This window comes from Melanostigma gelatinosum (assembly GCF_949748355.1).
Source record: "Melanostigma gelatinosum genome assembly, chromosome: 11".
Classification (NCBI taxonomy): domain Eukaryota; kingdom Metazoa; phylum Chordata; class Actinopteri; order Perciformes; family Zoarcidae; genus Melanostigma; species Melanostigma gelatinosum.
In genome coordinates, this window is record NC_136644.1 from 17,131,613 (window position 1) to 17,154,310 (window position 22,698).

At 40.9% G+C, this 22,698-nt stretch overlaps 3 protein-coding genes across 3 annotated transcripts; all 3 read right to left on the minus strand.

The window, feature by feature from the left end:
* Positions 1-2,854: 2,854 nt before the first annotated feature.
* Positions 2,855-4,054, minus strand: LOC306784054 (solute carrier family 22 member 7-like; the record flags this gene model as incomplete). The annotated part of the gene is made up of 4 exons (XM_079277873.1): positions 2,855-3,027; positions 3,182-3,336; positions 3,440-3,543; positions 3,674-4,054. 4 exons carry the CDS (start codon positions 4,052-4,054, stop codon positions 2,855-2,857), a joined length of 813 nt encoding a protein of 270 aa, XP_079133999.1.
* Positions 4,055-6,681: 2,627 nt separating this feature from the next.
* LOC306784171 (solute carrier family 22 member 7-like) lies at positions 6,682-10,117 on the minus strand (the record flags this gene model as incomplete). Its single annotated transcript, XM_079278028.1, has 9 exons — positions 6,682-6,892; positions 6,973-7,081; positions 7,170-7,384; positions 7,952-8,061; positions 8,159-8,282; positions 8,370-8,538; positions 8,668-8,822; positions 9,251-9,354; positions 9,737-10,117. 9 exons carry the CDS (start codon positions 10,115-10,117, stop codon positions 6,682-6,684), a joined length of 1,578 nt encoding a protein of 525 aa, XP_079134154.1.
* Positions 10,118-17,810: 7,693 nt separating this feature from the next.
* Positions 17,811-21,244, minus strand: LOC306784245 (solute carrier family 22 member 7-like; the record flags this gene model as incomplete). The annotated part of the gene is made up of 9 exons (XM_079278128.1): positions 17,811-18,021; positions 18,102-18,210; positions 18,299-18,513; positions 19,081-19,190; positions 19,288-19,411; positions 19,499-19,667; positions 19,797-19,951; positions 20,378-20,481; positions 20,864-21,244. The coding sequence occupies 9 exons, from the start codon at positions 21,242-21,244 to the stop codon at positions 17,811-17,813; spliced, it is 1,578 nt and encodes a 525-aa protein (XP_079134254.1).
* Positions 21,245-22,698: the final 1,454 nt, after the last annotated feature.

Below are 22,698 nucleotides of genomic sequence, written 5' to 3' on the forward strand. Positions count from 1 at the left end.
TAGATATTCGATTATGATTCACCTTATAACAGTGGTAATGACCCTGGGAGTCAGAGGAATCACAGTGACAGAAAATAAACATTACTGCCTGACAAAATTGTTTACATTTCTTAAAATCTGGCATTTTTAAAACACTGGACAACATCAGGCAAGGGAACATCACTCTCAACTGCTCAGGAAGTAACTTGTAGGTCATAACATGGTTATAAAGGGACATGCGCCAAAAAAGGTTGGAAGCCCTTGCCTTATACCACTAAGTATTTTTCTATTTACTGTAAATAGTGCTGCTGCTAATTTAAGTGTTGGAGCACAGACCTCCCAAATATACTTTCAACCAACCAATATCCAAGGAAAACTGAAGGTGATTGACATATAAACAGAAAATGAAGTTGTACGTATACTGTCATCAAATTTTTTTTTTAAACAAAAAATAACAGCTTGACAGTGTTCACTATCACTGCTGTTCAATATCCTCTATGGTCTCTGGCAGGCACCATTTATGTCAATGACATAAAATCAGCATTTGAGCTCTTCATAACACCATCAATTGAAAAGGATATACTTGAGATGACAAATTTAGAGGGCAGGCGTGTGTATGGGAAGAGTTGGAAAGACTTGGATGTGACCGACTTGCAAGCCTACATTGGGTTGCTCATTTTGGCAGGAGTGTACAAGTCAAAAGGCGAAGCAACAGCAAGCCTTTGGGCTGCTGACACTGGAAGGGCAATATTTCCAGCCACCATGTCTCTAAACACCTTCCATGTTTTCTCACGTGTTATACGCTTTGATGACAGAGAAACAAGGCAGGGCCAACGAGAGCGTGACAAACTTGCAGCAATACGGGATGTACGGGACAAGTGGGTTCAACGATTACCCTTTCTTTATAATCCAGGCCCCTACGTGACTGTGGATGAATGTCTGGTTGCATTTCGTGGACGCTGTCCCTTCAGACAATACAGTCCGAGCAAACCGGCCAAATATGGAATCAAAATATGGGCAGCATGTGATGCACAGTCTAGCTATGCTTGGAATATGCAGGTGTATACTGGTAAATCCCCTGGATAAGCGCCTGAAAAAAACCAGGGCATGAGGGTGGTACTTGACATGGCTGAAGGACTGAATGGTCACAACATTACATGTGATCATTTTTTCGCATCGTACGCCCTGGGTGAAGAACTTCTCAAAAGGAAGATTAGGGACAGTGAGAAAAAACAAGCCGGAGCTTCCCACTGAGCTGCTTTTGATGAAGAACAGGAAGGTAACATCTTCAATTTTTGCCTTTACTGACAAAGCCACTGTTGTCTGCTACTGCCCCAAGAAAGGGAAAAATGTCCTGCTGATGAGCACCATGCACAAAGATGCTGTCCTGAGCACCAGAGAAGACCACAAATGGTCTTGGACTACAACGAGACAAAAGGAGGTGTTGATAACCTGGACAAGGTCACAGCCACATACAGCTGCCGACGCATGACTGCCCGTTGGCCCCTTGTAATTTTCTTCAACATCATTGATGTGAGCGCCTACAATGCCTTTGTAATATGGAGGGAAATGAACAAGGACTGGAACAGCGGAAAACTGAGTCAAAGGAGGATTTTCCTGGAGCAACTGGGTTACGCGTTTGGTGAAACCTCATATCGAGAGAAGACGGTGCCTTCCGAGAGCATCAACAGCTGCTGCAACCGTTGTGAAGGACATCCAAACAGAGACATACACCCCAACTCCTCTAGTGGTTCAAACTGGAGGCAAGAAACGTGGCAGGTGCCAGGTCTGTCCCAACATAAATGACTCCAAGACCAGCAACACCTGTGTGAAATGCAAGAAATACATCTGCAAGGAACATGCATGCACTCTCTGCACATCATGTGTACAGTAGTGCAAACAACAGGCTGGAATGTACCTTCTGGTGGCCTGAAGGAAAAATAACATACTGTTCATATTCTGTCAGTTCGTATTCTGTCAAACTAATTTTAGTGACCATGTAACTTTGTTTTTTACTATCTCGCACATACATATTCGCATTAGTAGCATAGAACAATCCCTGATGCACACGTATTTTTTTATAGTTTTTTTGTATATACAGAAGTGTTATGTGTTCTTTACTGATGTTCTGATGATGATGATGTTCTTTAAAACAAATAAAATCCTTCAAAATTTTGGAAATTGGTTTTGTTTTTCCTGGGGTCAAATTGACCCCGAACATAACGAATGTTACTCGTCTTCATAACAGAAATAGTTTTTCATTCCAAACTTTACAGATAACAAAAATATGTACTTAGAGATAATATAAAGCCATTAAAACACCAACAAATTATCTCTTTTAAATGATATGTCAATCAGTGAGATTTTATTCTGATCTGCATATTTCTCCATAGTCGCTTAACAGGTATTCCCGGATGTTTAAGGGGGTGGGTGTCTTTTTTTTAAAAATTGAATGCGCTATTTAGGTAGTCAACAAACAAGCAAAAAGTTCCTAATACATAAACTTGGACAAAAATTTGAATTATGATCATTTTCTGGAGGTTGAAATTGCTGGGGTCAAATTGACCCCAATAGTAAAAGATGTTAGTAAATTTGAAGGTAACAGGAGGGTTAAGCTACAACTAAAGTTCACTTTGTATTCATTCTCACGCATTTGATCTTAAACCGGCGTTAAACCTTTGGAAGATGAGCCTTTGATAGTTTAAACATTGTCTTGTAACATTTCTCAGAGTTTGCAATATTCGTGTGCGAACTACATCGTTCCCCCCCCCCCCCAACATTTATCCTGAACCAATGCAAATGTTGGGCACCCCAAAACACAATGTCTCCAGGGCTCATGGTAGAGGACTTCTGAAAAGATCTGAGCTATTCAGTCCTACCTCCAGGTGATAATGGCCAAGGTTAGAGGTGAGGTGACAGCAACAATTAGCCGCCGCCAATCAGTCACAAAATAAGCAATAGCTGCAAAAACTGTGTTCCCAAATGTCCAGGATAAGCTGTCGATGACTCCAACCAGCTTCCTGTGCTCGATGTCCACCCATTCCACACCTGCAAAAAAACAAACACCTCATCACATTGCAGGGATCAAAATTCAGAGAAACAAATGTATTTTTTGTACACCTTTGCTAGCCTGGGCTTCTGAACTTGCTGTGATATAGAAAACATGTAACAGCTTACAACAGAAATTTAAATATATTCTTACTGAGGACTGTTGTGACAATGGCGATGCCGGTGATGCAAAACCCAGTGAAGAACCTCAGCACTGCAAACATCACGTAGGATGTAGAAAAAGCACTTGCAACAGCAATGAGCATTCCAGACACATATGACACCAGCAGCATGATCCTTCGGCCAAACCTATGGAGCGTCAGAGAGTTTCCAAATTTTGATTTTACTGATTGGTTGAACCACTTGATAATCAAAGTAGTAAGCTGAATGTCAAGGAGCCAAGCTGCAATACCTGTCACTCAGACTTCCAAAGGTTATTGCACCAAACATCACTCCAACAAAGAAGATGGTAGCAGTTGCTTTGTTTTTCCCTCTTCTATCACACACCAGGTCCCACTTAAACAGACAAATAGAGAAAGACGGATGATGAGTGACTTCTCCCTAAAAGGAGGTCATGATGGTGAACAAGTACATTTTATTTCGTCAGATTTATTTATTTTTACTAATGACAAGAAATTAAGGTCACCTGTGAGGTCAGAGTAGACTTGAAGGTGGTGTTATCGTACACCCACCCGTTCTGGCACGGCACTGTGGGTAGATCAGTCATGTTGGAAGAGTTGATCAGCAGATGATACTGAGGCTCTGCAAACATCTGACAGGAGTTCAGACTCCCATCCTCCTTTACTGGAATACTTACAGCAAGCCTTTCTGCCTGGGATAAATTCCTAAAAAAACCTCCGTCGCCCAGAGAGCTGATGTCGCAGTGGTGAGAAGGAATAGCCGCTATGAAGTTGTTTAGCATGAAATGGCAGGGCATTGTGAAGCGGCCAATGAAACTGATCACAATGATCATTTTTTGAAATCTTCCAAATCCATTAATGTCGGCTAAAATGTTCTCGAACTTCATTGTGGCCTCCCACTGTGTGCAAAATCCTTTGAAACTGAGAGAAGAAGAAAATCCTCAGATGCACACGCCTTCACACTAAAAAGAATTAAGCCAACTTCACTCTAAGAAATGGTCAAGGCAACCGTTGGCATTTCTGAAACCCAGAGAAAATCAATGTTTTACCTCACGTAACCACTGATTTCAATCTGTCTGAGTGTGAAGCAGAGTTTACATTTGTGTTAATAGTTAAAGCAGGAACCTCAGTCAGCATGTGGTGAAATGAGTCATCACTTTATTACATTTTATTTAAGAAATATCACATCGTTATTGCATTGCAACACATAAAGTAGACATGAATCCGTGATACGTAAGGCTACACAAAAAAGTTGAAATCAAAACGAAGGCTCATTACCTTGTGTGCCCTACATGCTCAATAGTCTATGGTAGGCACATGTTTTGTGTCTCAGGAAGAAAAGAAGCTGACAGCCCTGCAGCAACAGCCACCAGGGAGAAAATAGTATAGTTTTTAACTCATTTGAACTTATATCTTGTTTGTTATTGTAATTAAAGCCACTATGTGAAGCAAATTTGACTATTCATGACTTTGGCATCTCCCAGTGACCTTATTTATTTTTCACTCAGGGAATCTAAATTGCAAATTTCCTATTCTTGATCCAAGTATAGGTTTGTCTACAGTTGTTGTCATCTATTATTGTTGCAATAGCTATATATTAGTCTCAGCATTGATCATTTACCTTGATGGACAAACATGTTGCAGAATATACACAGTCCAGTTAGAACACCTGTTCCAGCCGGATTCAACCTTCAGCCTCTCTTGTTCAAATTGAAAAAGATGAATGCTTCTGCTGGAAGTTCAGTCACGTTGTAGCTGAACTGTATGAGATAAATGTTCACATCAAATAACAGTGAGATTTAAGCTGATGCCGTAATACGAACAGACCCACACCAAACCTATCAACAGAGAGAAGGCAAAAATTCTCTTTTTTTTCCAAAAATAATACTTTCTGATTGACTGGCAGGTATCTGCAACAGGTCAAAAGTTAAACCACTGCTCTACATCAGTGAGCAAGTAGCTGCAGTAGCAACAGTACTGTTACATGACAAGCACAAGTCCACGCACACTGCAATTATGGACATAACTGCTTTGTATTGAGTCAGTTTTTTCAGAAAATGTATCATCACACAGTTTCAACGGACAACTGCCCACTGGCACACAGAATAGCTGTGTCCAAGCTGTCATCCATTTTTAAAGTTTGTTCTCAGTTTGAGTGATCATGTATGTACAATGGACTGAACAGATTAAACATTTGTTCATGATTTTAAAGATGAACATCTCAGGAGACAGTTGTTTGGAGTCCCATCCGCCTGCAGTGGAATTCTAACAACAAGCGTTTCATACATCTGCCATTCACTCCTCTCACACATGCTCATTTCCTTTCTCTCATTGTTTGCTGCTGTCAATCAGGATATCAGCTGCTCTGATCAGCTGGTCCCTTCTATCCAATAGTACATTCATGTCACTGTTACTCCACCTCCCTATCACCGCCCAGTCCTTGCATAATTATCAACTTCATCATTTCATCAGCCTCGTCAGCCATCATTCATTGTCTGGATTCCGAGTGGGGATTTATCTTGCCGCTGCTCAGAGCAGACGTCCCTCAATTACAAATCTCCCTGTCGAGTCCAAGCTCCAAATACTCTGTCAATACTTTATCATCACACATCTGCTCATAATAAACTATTGTCTTAATCATTTTTTTCTTCATCTTACTCGTCTCTCCTGATTGAAATGATATACTACAAATGAGCATTGTTGCCTTATAATAATAAGCTACTGTCTGCATTTAACATGTGAATGAAGCAGGGACAAAGAAAAAGTGACAGTGTCTCTTGTTCCTCCTATCAGGCAATTTAAAGCAACAACCTGAAGGCCTGGAGTCATTAAATGTCGCAGGGGTTTTAGTCTTAGCAACAGGGGCAATAGTTGAATGTTTCCATAACTTTGGGACTGTGTTGCTCAAAAGACAGCATACAAATAAAATGAAGGACGCTACAAGGCTGATCAGATTGTTGTTGCCACAGATATTGTCGTGGTGTTCTCACTGACAGCTACAAGGACATTTGCAGTCATGCTTCATTTTTCTTCTTCTGGCTTCTTCTATGGTGTTCGACTTCCGTCAGTGCAGAACATCATTTAGACAGTACACCTTTGGATATGGTTTAAGTATTTATTGGGATTTTCACAATATTATTCAGACTTCATAAATTGCATAACAAATATACTGTGGACAGACTGAGTATCACTGTCAATGTCAATGAATGTGATTTTCATTGAATCTCCTTCTTCCTCATGGATTGTCCCCTGCAATATAGATACACCTTAATTTAGTCATATCATGAATTCATTTGAGTTCAGGAAAGGACATGGACAACAATCTTTGAGACCTGCAAATCATTAAATCCTGTCAATTTTTTAGGAAGATGTGTAAACTGTAAAAGTACAAGAATTACCCATAACCCACTTGCCTTCATGGGGTTGATTGGATTATTCTTTAGTAAGTTCAGTGAGCTGGCTAATAATTTACAGTAGCTTTAATATTAAAATACATGTCATCTTCCTTTCCTTATTACCTTGGTTTCTCAATATCCTCGATGCTCTCTGGCAGTCGGGCGTTTAATGTTTCAGGCAGGAGCCAAGACACTAAACCGGATCCGACTGCCACTGTACAATAAATGATTGCAGGGAGGAGATGCCATACGTCCTCCAATAGCATGATGAGTGGAGAGATGGACACGCCCAGCCGCCCCAGAAAAGAAGTGTAGCCTAAACCATTCTGTCTGAAAAATGAAAGCACTGAGGTAAATGTAAATCCTTGTCTGTGGTGAAAAAAGGCTCCATAAGTTTGTTGTTAACTAACCGTATGACTGTAGGAAAGAGTTCAGTTGTGTAGAGATAGAGGATCGTGAATGAGCCTACTGACATGGCTTTTCCAAGGACTGCCACGACAGTACGAATGGCCAACTTATCTGAGGGAAGATGTTTCGATATTTAATCAGAAACATTCTCAGATAAGTTGACAATTTTTTGTTGAATTTAGATTCAAATAAAAATAACCTTTTGCAACAAAAATGTTGATGAAGAGAGAGAGGCCAGTTAACAGCAGAGTTCCCATCTCACCAGACCTTCTACCAGCTTTCTCCAGGAAGAAATACACACCGATCTTCATTGGCACTTCGATTATTGCAAATATGATTTGTGTGAGGTATGGGTCTAGTCCAAACCCGGTGATATTCAGACTTATCCCATAATATGTTAATGCAACTCCGTACCTAGAAAATGGAACAAAGTACTTGCTGACGTGATCATTTTATTAATCTTGACTGTGATTAAAAACATGGCTGATTTCAGTGCCATTGCAAACAGACAGCAGTCATTTTAGCCTCACAGTTACAATGCATTATAATATGTTGGTATCCTCAATCATCCTTTAATTATATACAACATTGCATAATATGTGAAATATATCACATTAACATGTACGTATTGATATCTTTATTAGAGGGATAATTGTCAATATTTAACATTTACTCGTGTTTGATCAATGTCCTCAGTATGTTCAAATAATAGTTCAACATTTTGGAAAATATGCTTATTTGCTTTCTCTCTCAGGGTTAGATGAGATGATTGATGCCATTCAACTACAGGGATATAGCCTGGTTATAATTAGCATAACTTAGCATAAACTCTGGAAACAAGCGGAAACATCTAGCGTGGCTCTGCCTCATGTTTAAAATCCACGTAGCAGCATGTCTAAAGCTTGCTAAAATGTTTTAACTGGTTTGTCTATTCCATACACAAACATAAATGAAAGAGGATCTCATGAAACAGACACTTACCATACTATTCCTGAGCATATAGAAAGTTTCCTAATATTTGGGGTCTTGAAAAGATCCACAATGGTGTACTTCTTATCTAAGGTGTCACCTTGTGCAGATTCCAGTAATTCCTATTAGAAAGCAAACTGTTTTTTCACAACATTTTCTGCACATGACCGTAGTCTTCTATCACTGTGAGATTGTCAGTTAACCAACGTTAAAATGTACCGTTTGTGTGATGGTGGTCATATAGTTAATTCTGTTGTTCATCTTGGCACATTGCATTAAGTAATGATGGGCAGCGTCTGTCTTCCCGTTTGCCAGGAGCCACCTCGCTGACTCTGGAAGCCACCTGAAGAAATAAGTGTGGTGAGTTCAGTGTCTTCTGATAGGATTCAGCTTTTTATGCTGCAAAGTGAAAAATATTAAACTTTAATACCTCCAAGTAAGGATGGACAGTATTAAGGGGGAGGTCACTGCTACAATAAGCATCCTCCAATGATTTACATAGTATGCAATTCCAACCAGAAGCATGGTTCCAAGTGTCCAATCCAGGCTTATGATTGTACCAGAAAAGGTTCTGTGTGCCAAGCCAAACCACTCAACATCTGGAGGAATGTCAGCACAGATGAAAAGTCAGATTGAAATGTTTTCACTTTTAATTTCTTGAAACTAAAACCATTATTATTCTATTATATTCTATTTTCCTCATCTCATTGTTTTAGAAGGCTACTTACTTAGAGCAATAGAGATGATACTTATTCCTGCGAGTGACATTCCTGTAAAAAACCTCATGATGACAAACATCACATACGATGGGGAGAATGCACTCAGGACTGCAAATGTCAAGGACGACAAATAAGACGCCAATAGCAGCGGCCGTCGGCCAAACCTGGTCATGAAAAGAAAATGTTAAAAGTAATGATTGTGTTCAAAATAATGAGATAGAGATGAACCAAATATTATTCTCAACTCATGAGATCGGACATCATTTGCTCTCTGTTTGTTAAGAGGAACATGCTGAACAACACTTTTAAGCAAGTCAAGCCTGTGAAATACGTTACATTATTGACATTTTCTTCTTCTTCGTCTTCTTCTTATCATTATTATCTTTTACACACACAGCTTATGCAAGCTGAAATACCCCTGATGACACCACAAGGGTAAATTTTTCTGATTTTGGAAAGCCACAAAATGAATCAGACCTATAAAACTCCAAGTGTAAAATTGATGCAGTTAATCTTATCTGACATGTTTTAGAGTGTCAGTGTCTTTTTGGAATATAGAGGACATACTGGGTCTGTTCTTTAGCAATCTTACCTATCGCTGAGATACCCAAATAACGGGGCTCCGCACATAACACCAATGAAGAAAATGGTGACTGTTGCCTTGTTCATCCCTTTTCTGCTGCACACGAGATCCCACTGCAAATAATTCATTAAAAGCATTTTAAAAGCTCAACCTTTATTTTGGTGTCAACTACACATCTTTAAAATGCTGTGACTGTGTCTTCCACGGTTGCGATGCGTTCTTAGCCACAAAACTCTGTCCACAGACACACAAACGCACACTGTGAAAACAATACCAGCGTCACTGCAGCTGCTGGTAATTAGTAATTTTGGAGTTCTCCATCATGGAAGATTAACTTGGTCAAAACCAAAATTTGTCCGACTTTTTGCATTTTATTAAAAAGAATTCAACCACATTGAATGCTGACAAACATTTGATTCCAATAAATATATGGAATATAATATTGATCAAAACATACACAACATGAAAGAATACTGTTAAATTGAAGACACTTACTTCTGTTGCCAAAGTAGATTTAAATGTGCTGTTGTCATACACCCATCCGTTCTGACACTGAACAGTAGCTGCATCTTCACTGCTGTTCAAGCCTGACAGATGTTGATATTGGGGCTTTGAAAACATCTGACAGGAGCTCAGAGTCCCATCCTGATCTGCTGGTACACCAACAGACAGTTTCTGTTCCCGAGTTAAATTCCCGAAGATGCCTCCATCATCCAGAGCAACGACGTTGCAGTGGTGAGAGGGAACAGCTGCCATGAAGTTATTCAGCAGGAAGTGACATGACAGAGTAATTCGAGATAGCATCTGAATCAACACTAGCTGGATTTGGAATTTTCCAAATCCGTCAATTTCTGAAAGTATGCTGTCAAATTTCATTGTGCTACTGTGCTTTCAGTCGCCAAGAAGCTAAATGTTCAGACAAGTGAGGTGCGGTAAGGTGGCAGACGCTTAACAAGATACATTTACCAACAACACGTTAATGATTGTTGGAATTTCTGGATTGAAAAGTAACTAATCTTGTCCTTGTCGTAGACAAATGACTGTGGAATCCCACAGATTTATACATTTGGTACACAAGCCTTTAATTGAGAGGAAGCAGACGGTAGCAGATTAAATAAATAATGTTGAAAATGAAGATATTCATGTCGTCCCATTTATGTAATTGTATGTAATCGAAATTGATTGATTTAAAATAATAGTGCAAAACTTTGTTTTCGAAGGAACGTAATAATAAATCTATTCGATTACATTAGACTGAACTCTTGACAAGAAAATGCAATGATGCAATATCATCTTTGCATTAAAAAATGAAGTAAAATTATTAGCATCAAAATATGCTTAAAGTGACAAAAGTAAACATACTTCATTTATAAATTCACCTGATCGGACATGACTGGAAAGGCACACACACCTGTCTATATAAGATCTCCTGATGTCTTATGAGACCAAAAATGAAGCCATGAGGTCAAAGGAACGTCCTGCAGATCTCAGAGACATGATGGTGTTGAGGCACTGATCCTGGAAAGGCTACACAAAAATGATGTGGCTTTGAAGGTTCCAAAGATAGAACTCTCAAATGGTATAAGCTTGGAACATCCCGGACGCTCCCTGGAGCTGGCAGCCGGCCAAACTAAGCAATTTTAGGAAAAGGGTCACTCTGGCTAAACCCCAGAGATCCTGTGTGGAGAAACTTGGACAACCATCAACACTCCACTGATCTGGGCTTTATGGAGTGACCAGCCAGAAGTCTCTCCTTCTCCTCTCCTTGCAAACCAGAAAGCAGATTCTCTGGTCTGATGAAACCAAGATTGAACAGTTTGAACTTATTTCTAAGAGTATGTAAAAAAAATCGAAATTATTGTTTTTGCTCTGTCATTATGGGATATTGAGTGAGGATTGAGGGGGAAACGATGAATTTAAATGATTTCTATCAAAAGGCTGCAACGTAAAAAAAGAACAAGTTACTGAAAACTTTCTAAACGCTCTGTATGCTGCACTGTCATTTAAAACCAAAATACACACATATTAAAGGTTTTAATTGAGCCCAATGTGGCACTTTGTATTACTGAGAACACTTCTGTACCTTTAGAATTTGGGGTAAAACACTTTGCTTAAGTTAATGATCTGAGCACTACTTCTACTAAATAAGAATGATCTCAACCTGGATTTGTGAGACTTCGTCTGACATCTAATAGATAGTAGTGGAACTGAACTGCTGCTCTCTAGTGGAGGTGATGAAAACCAGTTGGATCTCAAACTCAGTCAGACCAAAACACTTTATCTATAATAATAATAATAATAATAACTTTAATTTATATAGCGCCTTTCAGGGGACCCAAGGCCGCTTTACAAGAGTAACAGTTTAGACAAAAACAGTTTAGACAAACAGTCAGAAAAACAGAACAAGTAAACTAGGGGCCGAAAGCCTTGGCGAACAGATGGGACTTGAGGGCCCTTTTGAAGGCGTCCAGAGTGGAGATGTTGCGGATCACCGCAGGGAGAGAGTTCCAGAGGGTGGGGGCTGCCACACTGAAAGCTCTGTCCCCGAAGGTTCGCAGTTTGGTGCGGGTGGTGGCAAGCAGGCCAGAGTCTGAAGACCGCAGGTTCCGGGGAGGGGCATGTGGGCGGAGGAGGTCCGATAGGTACTGGGGGGCATGGGCATGGAGGGACTTGTAGGTGAGGAGGAGGATCTTGTATGAGATGCGGGACTTGACCGGGAGCCAGTGGAGGTTGATGAGGGTGGGGGTGATGTGCTGCCAGGCCTTTGTGTGCGTGAGAACCCTGGCGGCAGAGTTTTGTACATACTGGAGCCTGTCCAGGGTTTTGTTGGGTACCCCGAACAGGACACCATTGCAGTAGTCCAAGCGGGAGGTGACAAATGCATGGACCAGGGTTTCAGCAACAGACTCCGAGAGTGACGGTCGGAGTCTGGCAATGTTCCGGAGATGGAAAAAGGCAGTTTTGGTGACGGACTTGATGTGGGACTCGAAGGAAAGGGTGGAGTCCAGGATGACACCCAGGTTGCGGACTTCAGGAGATGGGGAGATGGAGCAGCCGTCAACCTCGAGGATGAAGTCACCAACCTTCCGGAGCAGCGCCTTGGGTGCCACAACCATGAGCTCTGTCTTCTTGGTGTTGAGTTTGAGGAGATTTGATGACATCCAGGTTTTTATTTCATGCAGGCAGTTGACAAGGGACTGAGGGGGGAACTGGGAGGATGGAGTAGTACTGAGATAGATTTGAGTGTCATCAGCATAGCAGTGGAAGTTCAGTCCGTGATGGCGGATGATCTTGCCGAGGGGGAGCATGTAGATGGTGAAGAGGAGGGGGCCAAGCACAGAGCCTTGGGGCACGCCATGATTGACTGGGGCTAGGGGGGAAATAGAGCCGTTGATGGAAACAAACTGTTCCCTGTTATGGAGGTAGGATGAAAACCAGGAGAGGGCGGTGCCAGTGACCCCTAGAAGGTCAGATAGGCGGTTGAGGAGGATGGTATGGGAGACAGTGTCAAATGCTGCAGAGAGGTCCAGGAGGATGAGGATGCTGAGGCGGCCAGAGTCAGCAGCAATGAGGAGATCGTTGATGATCTTAATGAGGGCGGTCTCCGTGCTGTGTTGGAGTCTGAAGCCGGATTGGAGGGGCTCATAGAGCTCATGGTTGGACATGTGGAGATGGAGTTGGCCGGCGACTACTCTTTCCAGAGTCTTACTGAGGAAGGGGAGCTTGGAGATCGGCCGGTGGTTGTGGAGGTCATCAATGTCCAGGCCAGGCTTTTTGAGGATGGGGGTGACTGAGGCAGTTTTGAAGCTGGTAGGGACAATACCAGATGCCAAAGAAGCGTTGATGATGTCCACCATGTAGGGGCAGAGGGTGGGTAAGCAGTCCTTGACCAGGGCTGTAGGCATGGGGTCCAGGGAGCAGGTGGACGTCTTGGCCGAGCTGACCAACTTGGCCAGTTGGGGAGCATCCACAGGGGAGAAGGAGGAGAGGTCACAAAGGGAGAGGTGCGGCGCTGAGGGGGCGTTGCCAGGTGGCTGAAGTGCGGGTGGAGGGGGAGGGGCTGGTGTCAGGAGCTGCTGGTGGATGGAGTCGACTTTCGCCTGGAAGAAGTCGAGGAATTTGGAGCAGAGATCGGGAGCACCAGAGGGATGGGGGGCGTCAATGGGGCGGAGTAGGCGGTTGATGGTGGAGAACAATGATCGAGGGTTGCTTTGCTGGGCACCGATCAAACGAGAGTAGTATACTGTTTTGGCCTGAGAGAGAGCTTCCTTGTAGGTTTCCACATGGTCACGAAAGGCCAGGAGGTGGACCGTGAGGCCAGTTTTTTTAGAAAGCCTCTCCAGCTGGCGACCAGAGGCCTTCATGCTGCGGAGTTCGGAAGTGAACCAGGGGGCAGGGCGGGTGAAGGAAACAGTCCGGGTTTTGATGGGGGCGAGAGAGTTGAGACTGAGGGATAAGGCAGCGTTGTAGTGGGCTACCAGGCCGTCCACGGTGGAGTCGGAGGGAGCCGAGGCCATGTGGGTAGCTATCAGGTTGGATAGGGCTGGTGCACTCACAGTCTTGATGTTCCTAAACATGATGGTGCGTTTAGGATGCTGCCTGGGCAGGGAGACAGGAACAGTGAAGAGGATGGCGTGATGGTCAGATACAGCCAGGTCCAGACGCTGTAGGTCGGGGGGTGGTGGGCCGGTAGAGCACACCAGGTCCAGTGTGTGGCCTTTGTTGTGGGTGGGACCCTTGACATGTTGCTTGATGCTGAAACAGTCCAGGAGTGACAGGAATTCAGTAGCAAACTTGCAGTTGCTGGAGTCCACATGAATGTTGAAATCGCCAAGCAGGAAAATTGATGGAGACATGGAGAAGAGAGAGGTGAGCAACTCAGAAAGCTCAGACAGGAAGGTAGTGGAGGCTTTAGGTGGGCGGTAGATGAGGGCGACCAGGAGCGGAGCAGACCCAGCCAGTTTGAAGACAACACACTCGAATGAGGAGGTTGTAGGTACTGGGAGCTCTTTGACCAGGATGCCGGCTCGGTGGATAACAGCCAGTCCACCGCCACGACCCAGGAAGCGGGGCTTCTGGATGTATACATAGCCTGGGGGTGTGGCTTGGTTGAGTGTCACAAAGTCCTGCTGATTTTGCCATGTCTCTGTTAGGCATAGAATGTCAATGCTTCTGTCAGTGATAATGTCGTGAATGAGTAATGCTTTGTTGTTGAGGGAGCGAGTATTCAGCAGCATAAACTATAGCTATAGCACAAACTATAACTATAGCTACTGTATCTCTGTATCTCTAACTTTATACACAGTGGCATGACTACATCCAATAAAAACCATCTCATATGTTGGCTTAACATCTGAAAATAAGACTATAAAACAATTCATGTCCTCTTAAATGATTTGTCTATGAAATGTTACCATTCAAGTGAAACGTACTAAATAATGTTGAATGCTCTATGGCTGAGGAAAATCAAGAATGCTTGAGAAAAGCCTTGCATTGATAATGCTCCCAAATATATTAACTGATCTGGATTCATGCTGATAAAATGTTCAATATTTTTGTCATCACAGGACACTGTAGCTTCCAAAGAACCACTCAGGTTCAAATAATAAACATAGAACTGAGTTTGTTTCGTACCTCAAAGAATGCTTTCGGACGGGATTACTGTGATTGACAGGTTGCTGCCGCTACCAGAACCATATACGGTGTCTCTACGTCACTCCTCCGCATTCAAAATATAGTAACTTCCATTTACCGGTTGCAAAAAACAACATGGCGATGGCGGTAAGCCAATATAGGGAACGGCAGTCCACAAACCAACGTGTGATGTCACGATGACGACGTCCACTTCTTATATTCAGTCAAAGTTTTGACAACCTTCAAGGTGTTTGAAACGGCAAATCACATTTTGTAGGTGCAACATTTTGAAACTGTTGTGCAAAATACAGAAAGTAAACAAACACACCTGTTGTCAGACTACATCCTCTTTAATATAAAAAAAGAAAAATCATTCTATGTAGTAAACTAAAATATTTTTTTACACAAAAAATGTGTGATGGATTTGGAGAGCGTTACATGTTGTGAATCTGGATGGTAAACATTTGAGGGAACATGTTTGCATCTAGTAAGAATCTAGTAAAAATTTAAGGTATAATTACATTTGGAAACTTCACCTCAAATGTTATTTCTGCCCCTTGTTGGAGGATGAATGCATTCACAACCACTGATTTACTCATGACGTCAAGTAAAGAAAAATGTCCAATAAAAGCCTGATAAATATATTCATTTGTGTCGATAACCTAAATGAAGGACAGCTTAAGGCTCGGGAAAGCAAATTATACTCATTTGTTTCTAAATACTTTGTCAGTTAAATCACCTTTTAAGACTCAATGTTTCTTGATGCAGTTGAGTCGTATACTGTTGCACAATCATAAGCATTTTGGTCAATTTCAGTTGAAAACCTCATCGGGTTTTAGTAAACTGTGTACCACATGTTATGTATTTATCAGATAATTACTTTTATACGTTAACCCACGGCTAGACTATTCTGGCACTTACCCATTACTTAAGCAACTAGACCCATGAAGTTGATCCGAATGTTTCTGAATCATTCTGCTCTTTCTGTGGCGACTGTGGCCACAGCTGTTACATAGTAAGGTCCCTCTCTGAGATAAGTCTTCAGGCGAATGTAATACTGGCTGCCCAGTACGTCTGCTGCTGTTGATGAACCAACAAGGGACCCCACCAGCTCAAACTTAGCATCTTTGGCATCCTTTGTCAGACCCATTGACCGATCCAAAACGAACTCCATGAAACTGGGAGTGCTGATCATTAACTTCTGGCCCCACAGCTGAGTGGCAATGGCCTGGAAAACACACACAGATACTCACTGATGAAGACAGAAATATTAGTGGAGCAATGTTGATACTACCATGCTTTTATGTAATCATAAAAAAAGAAACAATATTTCATTATCTACAGTTCATTTTTTACAGGATATGAAGAGCTCAGTAACACACTACTACCACTACTTTCTGATTGACTGGCAGGTATTTGCAATAGGTCAACAGTTAAACCACTGCTCTACATCAGTGAGCAAGTAGCTGCAGTAGCAACAGTACTGTTACATGACAAGCACAAGTCCACGTACACTGCAATTATGGACATAACTGCAATAATACCAATGCCTTGTCTTGAGTCTGTTTTTTTCAGAAAACGTTGAACCGTGGGCTGAACAGATTACGGTAAACATTTTTTCATGATTTTAAAGATGAACATCTCAGGAGACAGTTGTTTGGAGTCCCATCTGCCTGGAGTGGAATTCTAACAACAAGCCTTTCATACATCTGCCATTCACTCCTCTCACACATGCTCATTTCTTTTCTCTCATTGTTTGCTGCTGTCAATCAGGATATCAGCTGCTCTGATCAGCTGGTCCCTTCTATCCAATAGTACATTCATGTCACTGTTATTCCACCTCCCTATCACCACCCAGTCCTTGCATAATCATCAACTTCATCATTTCATCAGCCTCGTCAGCCATCATTCATTGTCTGGATTCCGAGTGGGGATTTATCTTGCCGCTGCTCAGAGCAGACGTCCCTCAATTACAAATCTCCCTGTCGAGTCCAAGCTCCAAATACTCTGTCAATACTTTATCATCACACATCTGCTCATAATAAACTATTGTCTTAATCATTTTTTTCTTCATCTTACTCGTCTCTCCTGATTGAAATGATATACTACAAATGAGCATTGTTGCCTTATAATAATAAGCTACTGTCTGCATTTAACATGTGAATGAAGCAGGGACAAAGAAAAAGTGACAGTGTCTCTTGTTCCTCCTATCAGGCAATTTAAAGCAACAACCTGAAGGCCTGGAGTCATTAAATGTCGCAGGGGTTTTAGTCTTAGCAACAGGGGCAATAGTTGAATGTTTCCATAACTTTGGGACTGTGTTGCTCAAAAGACAGCATACAAATAAAATGAAGGACGCTACAAGGCTGATCAGATTGTTGTTGCCACAGATATTGTCGTGGTGTTCTCACTGACAGCTACAAGTACATTTGCAGTCATGCTTCATTTTTCTTCTTCTGGCTTCTTCTATGGTGTTCGACTTCCGTCAGTGCAGAACATCATTTAGACAGTACACCTTTGGATATGGTTTAAGTATTTATTGGGATTTTCACAATATTATTCAGACTTCATACATTGCATAACAAATATACTGTGGACAGACTGAGTATCACTGTCAATGTCAATGAATGTGATTTTCATTGAATCTCCTTCTTCCTCATGGATTGTCCCCTGCAATATAGATACACCTTAATTTAGTCATATCATGAATTCATTTGAGTTCAGGAAAGGACATAGACAACAATCTTTGAGACCTGCAAATCATTAAATCCTGTCAATTTTTTAGGAAGATGTGTAAACTGTAAAAGTACAAGAATTACCCATAACCCACTTGCCTTCATGGGGTTGATTGGATTATTCTTTAGTAAGTTCAGTGAGCTGGCTAATAATTTACAGTAGCTTTAATATTAAAATACATGTCATCTTCCTTTCCTTATTACCTTGGTTTCTCAATATCCTCGATGCTCTCTGGCAGTCGGGCGTTTAATGTTTCAGGCAGGAGCCAAGACACTAAACCGGATCCGACTGCCACTGTACAATAAATGATTGCAGGGAGGAGATGCCATACGTCCTCCAATAGCATGATGAGTGGAGAGATGGACACGCCCAGCCGCGCCAGAAAAGAAGTGTAGCCTAAACCATTCTGTCTGAAAAATGAAAGCACTGAGGTAAATGTAAATCCTTGTCTGTGGTGAAAAAAGGCTCCATAAGTTTGTTGTTAACTAACCGTATGACTGTAGGAAAGAGTTCAGTTGTGTAGAGGAAGATGATCGTGAATGAGGCTTCTGACATGGCTTTTCCAAGAACTGCCACGACAGTACGAATGGCCAACTTATCTGAGGGAAGATGTTTCGATATTTAATCAGAAACATTCTCAGATATGTTGACAATTTTTTGTTGAATTTTGATTTAAATAAAAAGAACCTTTTGCAACAAAAATGTTGATGAAGAGAGAGAGGCCAGTTAACAGCAGAGTTCCCATCTCACCAGACCTTCTACCAGCTTTCTCCAGGAAGAAATACACACCGATCTTCATTGGCACATCGATTATTGCAAATATGATTTGTGTGAGGTATGGGTCTAGTCCAAACCCGGTGATATTCAGACTTATCCCATAATATGTGAATGCAACTCCAAACCTAGAAAATGGAACAAAGTACTTGCTGACGTGATCATTTTATTAAACTTGACTGTGATTAAAAACATGGCTGATTTCAGTGCCATTGCAAACAGACAGCAGTCATTTTAGCCTCACAGCTACAATGCATTATAATATGTTGGTATCCTCAATCATCTTTTAATTATATACAACATTGCATAATATGTGAAATATATCACATTAACATGTACGTATTGATATCTTTATTAGAGGGATAATTGTCAATATTTAACATTTACTCGTGTTTGATCAATGTCCTCAGTATGTTCAAATAATAGTTCAACATTTTGGAAAATATGCTTATTTGCGTTCTCTCTCAGGGTTAGATGAGATGATTGATGCCATTCAACTACAGGGATATAGCCTGGTTATAATTAGCATAACTTAGCATAAACTCTGGAAACAAGCGGAAACATCTAGCGTGGCTCTGCCTCATGTTTAAAATCCACGTAGCAGCATGTCTAAAGCTTGCTAAAATGTTTTAACTGGTTTGTCTATTCCATACACAAACATAAATGAAAGAGGATCTCATGAAACAGACACTTACCATACTATTCCTGAGCATATAGAAAGTTTCCTAATATTTGGGGTCTTGAAAAGATCCACAATGGTGTACTTCTTATCTAAGGTTTCACCTTGTGCAGATTCCAGTAATTCCTATTAGAAAGCAAACTGTTTTTTCACAACATTTTCTGCACATGACCGTAGTCTTCTATCACTGTGAGATTGTCAGTTAACCAACGTTAAAATGTACCGTTTGTGTGATGGTGGTCATATACTTAATTCTGTTGTTCATCTTGGCACATTGCATTAAGTAATGATGGGCAGCGTCTGTCTTCCCGTTTGCCAGGAGCCACCTCGCTGACTCTGGAAGCCACCTGAAGAAATAAGTGTGGTGAGTTCAGTGTCTTCTGATAGGATTCAGCTTTTTATGCTGCAAAGTGAAAAATATTAAACTTTAATACCTCCAAGTAAGGATGGACAGTATTAAGGGGGAGGTCACTGCTACAATAAGCATCCTCCAATGATGTACATAGTATGCAATTCCAACCAGAAGCATGTTTCCAAGTGTCCAATCCAGGCTTATGATTATACCAGAAAAGGTTCTGTGTGCCAAGCCAAACCACTCAACATCTGGAGGAATGTCAGCACAGATGAAAAGTCAGATCGAAATGTTTTCACTTTTAATTTCTTGAAACTAAAACCATTATTATTCTATTATATTCTATTTTCCTCATCTCATTGTTTTAGAAGGCTACTTACTTAGAGCAATAGAGATGATACTTATTCCTGCGAGTGACATTCCTGTAAAAAACCTCATGATGACAAACATCACATACGATGGGGAGAATGCACTCAGGACTGCAAATGTCAAGGACGACAAATAAGACGCCAATAGCAGCGGCCGTCGGCCAAACCTGGTCATGAAAAGAAAATGTTAAAAGCAATGATTGTGTTCAAAATAATGAGATAGAGATGAACCAAATATTATTCTCAACTCATGAGATCGGACATCATTTGCTCTGTTTGTTAAGAGGAACATGCTGAACAACACTTTTAAGCAAGTCAAGCCTGTAAAATACGTTAGATTATTGACATTTTCTTCTTCTTCGTCTTCTACTTATCATTATTATCTTTTACACACACAGCTTATGCAAGCTGAAATACCCCTGATGACACCACCAGGGTTAATTTTTCTGATTTTGGAAAGCCACAAAATGAATCAGACCTATAAAACTGCAAGTGTAAAATTGATGCAGTTAATCTTATCTGACATGTTTTAGAGTGTCAGTGTCTTTTTGGAATATAGAGGACATACTGGGTCTGTTCTTTAGCAATCTTACCTATCGCTGAGATACCCAAATAACGGGGCTCCGCACATAACACCAATGAAGAAAATGGTGACTGTTGCCTTGTTCATCCCTTTTCTGCTGCACACGAGATCCCACTGCAAATAATTCATTAAAAGCATTTTAAAAGCTCAACCTTTATTTTGGTGTCAACTACACATCTTTAAAATGCTGTGACTGTGTCTTGCACGGTTGCGATGCGTTCTTAGCCACAAAACTCTGTCCACAGACACACAAACGCACACTGTGAAAACAATACCAGCGTCACTGCAGCTGCTGGTAATTAGTAATTTTGGAGTTCTCCATCATGGAAGTTGAACTTGGTCAAAACCAAAATTTGTCCGACTTTTTGCATTTTATTAAAAAGAATTCAACCACATTGAATGCTGACAAACATTTGATTCCAATAAATATATGGAATATAATATTGATCAAAACATACACAACATGAAAGAATACTGTTAAATTGAAGACACTTACTTCTGTTGCCAAAGTAGATTTAAATGTGCTGTTGTCATACACCCATCCGTTCTGACACTGAACAGTAGCTGCATCTTCACTGCTGTTCAAGCCTGACAGATGTTGATATTGGAGCTTTGAAAACATCTGACAGGAGCTCAGAGTCCCGTCCTGATCTGCTGGTACACCAACAGACAGTTTCTGTTCCCGAGTTAAATTCCCGAAGATGCCTCCATCATCCAGAGCAACGACGTTGCAGTGGTGAGAGGGAACAGCTGCCATGAAGTTATTCAGCAGGAAGTGACATGGCAGAGTAATTCGAGATAGCATCTGAATCAACACTAGCTGGATTTGGAATTTTCCAAATCCGTCAATTTCTGAAAGTATGCTGTCAAATTTCATTGTGCTACTGTGCTTTCAGTCGCCAAGAAGCTAAATGTTCAGACAAGTGAGGTGCGGTAAGGTGGCAGACGCATAACAAGATACATTTACCAACAACACGTTAATGATTGTTGGAATGCTGTTAAGCATTCCAACTATTGTTATCCTGTTCTTTAATCCTCTTTTTTTTAAATTGTATTTTTTCCGTCCCCCTTTTTTTAAACTCTTCTTCTTCTTCTTCATTTTTTAAGCTACAGAAACCATTCAACGATTAAAATGTTCAGCTATTTCAGGAGAGGGGTGCTCTGTCTCTTCATATTTCTAATCTTTAAACTTTTTGAATTATTAAGCTTTTTGCAATTTTATTTTGAATGGAATGTCTATGGAGAACATTTTCAAATCCTCTTAATCTTTTTCAACTTTCAAATCCTCATTCACTTCCTCACACTTTCAGCTACAGACACTATTTCAACTTTAAAATGTTGAGAAAACCCTGGTCTATTACCCCATGTACAAATCTCCCTGTCGAGTCCAAGCTCCAAATACTCTGTCAATACTTTATCATCACACATCTGCTCATAATAAACTATTGTCTTCATCATTTTTTTCTTCATCTTACTCGTCTCTCCTGATTGAAATGATATACTACAAATGAGCATTGTTGCCTTATAATAATAAGCTACTGTCTGCATTTAACATGTGAATGAAGCAGGGACAAAGAAAAAGTGACAGTGTCTCTTGTTCCTCCTATCAGGCAATTTAAAGCAACAACCTGAAGGCCTGGAGTCATTAAATGTCGCAGGGGTTTTAGTCTTAGCAACAGGGGCAATAGTTGAATGTTTCCATAACTTTGGGACTGTGTTGCTCAAAAGACAGCATACAAATAAAATGAAGGACGCTACAAGGCTGATCAGATTGTTGTTGCCACAGATATTGTCGTGGTGTTCTCACTGACAGCTACAAGTACATTTGCAGTCATGCTTCATTTTTCTTCTTCTGGCTTCTTCTATGGTGTTCGACTTCCGTCAGTGCAGAACATCATTTAGACAGTACACCTTTGGATATGGTTTAAGTATTTATTGGGATTTTCACAATATTATTCAGACTTCATACATTGCATAACAAATATACTGTGGACAGACTGAGTATCACTGTCAATGTCAATGAATGTGATTTTCATTGAATCTCCTTCTTCCTCATGGATTGTCCCCTGCAATATAGATACACCTTAATTTAGTCATATCATGAATTCATTTGAGTTCAGGAAAGGACATGGACAACAATCTTTGAGACCTGCAAATCATTAAATCCTGTCAATTTTTTAGGAAGATGTGTAAACTGTAAAAGTACAAGAATTACCCATAACCCACTTGCCTTCATGGGGTTGATTGGATTATTCTTTAGTAAGTTCAGTGAGCTGGCTAATAATTTACAGTAGCTTTAATATTAAAATACATGTCATCTTCCTTTCCTTA